The sequence below is a fragment of the Ranitomeya imitator genome, chromosome 5, assembly GCF_032444005.1.
Source record: "Ranitomeya imitator isolate aRanImi1 chromosome 5, aRanImi1.pri, whole genome shotgun sequence".
Taxonomy (NCBI): Eukaryota; Metazoa; Chordata; class Amphibia; order Anura; family Dendrobatidae; genus Ranitomeya; species Ranitomeya imitator.
In genome coordinates, this window is record NC_091286.1 from 159,011,877 (window position 1) to 159,017,876 (window position 6,000).

The 6,000-nt window shown below is 49.1% G+C and overlaps 1 protein-coding gene across 3 annotated transcripts in view; it reads right to left on the reverse strand.

The window, feature by feature from the left end:
• Positions 1–4,850, reverse strand: part of DPY30 (dpy-30 histone methyltransferase complex regulatory subunit) — a 54,909-nt gene extending 50,059 nt beyond the window's left edge. The window contains exons 1-3 of one of the 3 annotated variants that reach the window (XM_069769266.1): positions 4,723–4,850; positions 4,571–4,638; positions 4,443–4,490 (exon numbers count right to left, since the gene is read on the reverse strand). In XM_069769266.1, coding sequence (XP_069625367.1) covers positions 4,443–4,490; positions 4,571–4,609 — 87 coding nt within the window. In that variant the 5' untranslated portion in view covers positions 4,610–4,638; positions 4,723–4,850. The other 2 variants (XM_069769268.1, XM_069769267.1) reach the window with 2 other exon arrangements.
• Positions 4,851–6,000: the final 1,150 nt, after the last annotated feature.

Sequence of the window (6,000 nt, forward strand, 5' to 3'; positions counted from 1 at the left end):
ACTTTTGAGAAGATTTTCAGGGGTTAAAAAGTAGTCTTATACGCCAGAAAATACAGTATTTTGTGTGACATATCTCTCTGATTTAAGGGCATAAAAATTAAAAGTTTGAAAATTGCAAAATTTTCGCCATATTTCCATTTTTTTCATAAATAATCGCAAGTACCGTATATACTCGAGTATAAGCCGAGATTTTCAGCCCACTTTTTCGGGCTGAAAGTCCCCCTCTTGGCTTATGCTTGAGTCATACCAAGGGGTCGGCAGGGGCTGTCTAATTATACTCACCTACTCCTGGCGCGGTCCCTGACTTCCCGGCGCTGCAGCTTCCTCCTGTACTGAGTGGTCACATGGTACCGCTCATTACAGTAATGAATATGCAGCTCCACCTCCCATAGAGGTGGAGCCGCATATTCATTACTGTAATGAGCGGTAACGGTGACCGCTCACTACAGGAAGCTGCAGCGTCAGGGAAACAGGGACTGCACAGTGCTAGGAGCAGGTAAGTATAACGGTGAGAAGAGCGCTACGCGATACTCACCTGCTCCTCGTTTCGGCGCCGCTCCATCTTCAGCAGTGGCGCTCAGGTCACAGGGCGCGGTGACGTGGTTAGTGCACGCCCTCAGCCTGTACGTCAGTGCTGAAGAAGGAGCGGCGCCAGAACGATGAGCACGTGAATATTGAAAGCGCCAGGGGCCTGAGCGACGGAGGTATGTGATTTTTTTTTTTATCACAGCAAATGGGGCAAGTGTCTGTATGGAGTACTGTATGGGGCCATAACGTTTGTGCAGCACTGTATGGGGCCATAATCAACGTTTGTGCAGCACTATATGGGGCAAATATCTTTATGGGGCCATAATGAACTTTATGGAGAATTATATGGGGCTCCTGATTCAATATGGATATTCAAAAACACTTAACCTACTTATTTCTCAAAAAAGCAGAAAAAAAAAAGATGAAGCGCACTCACCGGTGATGATTCGTCAGATTTATTCAGACATAAATAACGTGCTGCAGGGAGGGTTGTGAACACACACGGACGACGGCCGTTTCGTGCTTAATGCACTTCAACAGGTCCTGTCGGACCTGTTGAAGTGCATTAAGCACGAAACGGCCGTCGTCCGTGTGTGTTCACAACCCTCCCTGCAGCACGTTATTTATGTCTGAATAAGTCTGACGAATCATCACCGGTGAGTGCGCTTCATCTTTTTTTCTGCTTTTTTGAGATTCTATATGAACTGAGGCATAAGCAGCACCCCGGTGTGATTTTTTGTTAAATAGGCTATATATGGCAAAATGATGCATCACAGGAGAGTAATAAGGGTCTAACTAATAGCAGTGGTGCGGATGTACTTTTTTTTCTTTTATTATATGGACTACTTATTTCTCAATTTTACTTTAATTTGTTATCTATTTTTACTTTTGACATTTACCGGTAGCTGCTGCATTTCCCACCCTAGGCTTATACTCGAGACATTAAGTTTTCCCAGTTTTTTGTGGCAAAATTGGGGGGGGGGGGGGGGGGGTTCGGCTTATACTCGGGTTGGCTTATACTTGAGCATATACGGTAATATCAAAGAAATGTTACCACTAACATGAAGTACAATATGTCATGGAAAAAAAAACCATCTCAGAATCAGTGGGATCCGTTAAAGCGTTCCAGAATTATAACCTCATAAAGTGACAGTGGTCAGAATTGTAAAAATTGGCTCGGTCATTAAGTACCAAATTGGCTCTGTCACTAAGGGGTTAATGGACTTAAAATAAAGAAAGAACTATTTTACCAAACGCTGGAACAACCACCTTTTTTTTCCTTGACAATCTCCTCCCCTACCATTTCCTATGCATAGCTCTAGAGTGGGGTATCAATTTGGTGCGGTGGCAGCATTCCAGGTTAGACATTGCCATGTTCATAAAGACTCAAGTTGGAACCCTTAATAAAAAAAAAAAAAGTGATGGAGGCAAGATCAGGATAATATATTTCAGTAATACTGTGACCTTACGAGCCATTACTCAAACTCTGCACTCTCATATCCAATCCCTGTGCTATGAGTGTGTACATCTACAGAAAGTTCAAAATACTGTATATTTTACCTCACACCATCTAGTCTTTGGGTTTATACACAGAAAACCTGTTTTGCAACAATGGCTTGGTTCCCATTGCGTTAATGGGAAAGCGCTAACGGACAGCGTTGCACGGCGAAATTAACGCCGTGCAACGGGTCCGTTAGCGCGCCCATTCACGGCAATGGGAACGCGCAGCACTAGCGCGTGCCATGTTCGGCACGCGCTAGCGACGCGCCGGTGTTTCCTGGCGCGCCGCGGACGCTGCTCGCAGCGTCCGAGGCGCGCCCGCGGTCCGTTCCCCGCTCTCGCAGATCAGGGATCTGCGAGAGCGGGGACGTTACCGCGACCCCGGGACGCGGCCACATTAAAAACATTGCGTTAGTGCAACCCGTTTAGCGCTAGCGGGTTGCGCTAACGCAATGTGACCCTAGCCATACAGAAGCATATAAAGTCACAGTATTAGAGAAATATATTATCCTGATCTTCCTTCCATCACCTTTTTTGCATCCCTTTTCTTGGCTTCTCTATTTACCAAATTTTATTACTAATTATTTTAATATTTATGATGAAATAAAATTAAATATTTATTTCATGGATTGCTTCTCTACTCGATCCTTTATTTCCATGTTTGAAAGTATTAAGTCTATTTGCATTTATAAAGTGCCTATAATATGGTCAGCAGACATCATTTGCATAAGTACCAAGTTCAGGTCTACAGCATGGTGACAACTCCCCCCACCCCCCATACGAAAGTCCAGAGAGAGGCGACGACCCCATCCATTTCATATACGCTGGTCTAGAGCAGGGTGACCCCTGCCCCCCTCCATATACACAGGAATAGAGCAGAATGCCACTGCATCTACCCCCTCTCCCATATACACAGGTCTAGAGGAGGGTCTCTCTTTGGTGGGGTGGCAGAATCCCAGGTTAGACATTGCCAAGCACAGATCTAACCCAGGGTGGATCCCCCCACTCCACACATATCTAACTCAGAGGGACAGAGGTGTGAAGTCAGGTTTCCCTTGGGCACGGTGGCAGTGCCCCAGGTGAGACAGTGCCATGTACTGGTCTAGAGCAGGGTCACTACTTATGTCTGGCTGCAGACCTTCACTACACACTCCAGGGGGGCACACCACAAGGACCTCTCAGCGCCTCACAGAAGCAGCACAGGTGTAAAGTCAGGTTTCCCTTGGGCAGGGTGGCAGTGCCCCAGGTGAGACAGTGCCATGTACTGGTCTAGAGCAGGGTCACTACTCCTCCTCATGTCTGGCTGCAGACCACCACTATACACTGCAGGGGGGCACACCACAAGGACCTCTCAGCGCCTCACAGCAGCAGCACAGGTGTAAAGGCAGGTTTCCCTTGGGCAGGGTGGCAGTGCCCCAGGTGAGACAGTGCCATGTACTGGTCTAGAGCAGGGTCACTACTCCTCCTCATGTCTGGCTGCAGACCACCACTATACACTGCAGGGGGGCACACCACAAGGACCTCTTAGCACCTCATAGCAGCAGCACAGGTGTGAAGTCAGGTTTCCCTTGGGCAGGGTGGCAGTGCCCCAGATGAGACAGTGCCATGTACTGGTCTAGAGCAGGTTCACTACTCCTCCTCATGTCTGGCTGCAGACCACCACTATACACTGCAGGGGGGCACACCACAAGGACCTCTTAGCACCTCATAGCAGCAGCACAGGTGTGAAGTCAGGTTTCCCTTGGGCAGGGTGGCAGTGCCCCAGGTGAGACAGTGCCATGTACTGGTCTAGAGCAGGTTCACTACTCCTCCTCATGTCTGGCTGCAGACCACCACTATACACTGCAGGGGGGCACACCACAAGGACCTCTCAGCGCCTCACAGCAGCAGCACAGGTGTAAAGGCAGGTTTCCCTTGGGCAGGGTGGCAGTGCCCCAGGTGAGACAGTGCCATGTACTGGTCTAGAGCAGGGTCACTACTCCTCCTCATGTCTGGCTGCAGACCACCACTATACACTGCAGGGGGACACACCACAAGGACCTCTTAGCACCTCATAGCAGCAGCACAGGTGTGAAGTCAGGTTTCCCTTGGGCAGGGTGGCAGTGCCCCAGATGAGACAGTGCCATGTACTGGTCTAGAGCAGGTTCACTACTCCTCCTCATGTCTGGCTGCAGACCACCACTATACACTGCAGGGGGGCACACCACAAGGACCTCTTAGCACCTCATAGCAGCAGCACAGGAGTAAAGGCAGGTTTCCCTTGGGCAGGGTGGCAGTGCCCCAGGTGAGACAGTGCCATGTACTGGTCTAGAGCAGGGTCACTACTTATGTCTGGCTGCAGACCACCACTACACACTCCAGGGGGCACACCACAAGGACCTCTCAGCGCCTCATAGCAGCGGCTGGTCTGGTACCTCAACATTTTCTGTAAGACCAAATTCAGAATGGGGATTGTCCGCAACCTGTAAAAATAAAAGACTGGTCAGCGCCAAGCAGGAAACAGACAGCGCGGCTATGGAGCGACAACAGCGAAGCACAGTACCTGGCTCTGTCCTCCCTCCATGCTCTGCTCGGCATCCATGATGGCACCACACGTCGGCTTACAGGCACCTACACAGTACAACACGGTTACAATACAATGGAGCTGCGCTCACACCACAGGAGGCGCCATGAGAAGCGGCCCGATAGCACTACCTGCCGGTTACTATGACTGCAGAGCGGCGACAGCAACACCGGGTACCGGAAACGAGTCAGCTAGATGATTGACAACTCCCTGCTCCCGCCCTCTCCGCAACCTCCGCCTATTGTCTGCGACTCCACCAATAGCTGCGGATGTCTCGGCAGTCGGGCAAGCAGTAAGAAGAGCGGTGATAGGCTGCCAGCTCTCCTTGGCATAGCTATGCTAAGCTGTGCGCGTTTCCCTGATGGGCTCCGGCTCATGCCCCATTCGGTTCCGCTCAGCGCTCACCATAAGGCTGCCGTCACACTAGCAGTATTTGGTCAGTATTTTACCTCAGTATTTGTAAGCCAAAGCCAGGAGTGGGTGATAAATACAGAAGTGGTGCATATGTTTCTATTATACTTTTCCTCTAATTGTTCCACTCCTGGTTTTGGCTACAAATACTGAGGTAAAATACTGACCAAATACTGCTAGTGTGATGGCAGCCTAAAGAGGCGGCTCTTTTTTTTTAATAGAAATACGTTTTCCACAGTCATCGTTCTAGGTCTTTCCCTGTACAGTGAGAGCCTCATTATACACCTGTACTAGATGGTGGCCCGATTCTAACGCATCGGGTATTCTAGACTATGCATATCCACGTAGTATTTTGCCCAGCCACGTAGTATATTGGCCAGTCACGTAGTATATTGCCCAGTCACGTAGTATATTGCCCAACCACGTAGTATATTGCCCAGCCACGTAGTATATTCCCCAGCCACGTAGTATATTGCCCAGCCACATAGTATATTGCCCAGCCACGTAGTATATTGCCCAGCCACATAGTATATTGCCCAACCACGTAGTATATTGCCCAGCCACGTAGTATATTCCCCAGCCACGTAGTATATCGCACAGCGACGTAGTATATTGGCCAGTCACGTAGTATATTGCCCAGTCACATAGTATATCGCACAGCGACGTATATTGCCCAGCCACATAGTATATTGCCCAACCTCGTAGTATATTGCCCAGCCACGTGGTATATCGCACAGCGACGTAGTATATTGGCCAGCCACGTAGTATATAGTATATTGCCCAGCCACGTAGTATATTGCCCAGCTACTTAGTATATTGCCCAGTCACGTAGTATATTGCCCAGCCACGTAGTATATTGCCCAGCCACGTAGTATATTGCCCAGCCAAGTAGTATATTGCCCAGTCATGTAGTATATCGCACAGTGACGTAGTATATTGGCCAGCCATGTAGTATATTGCCCAGCCACGTAGTATATTGCCCAGTCACATAGTATATC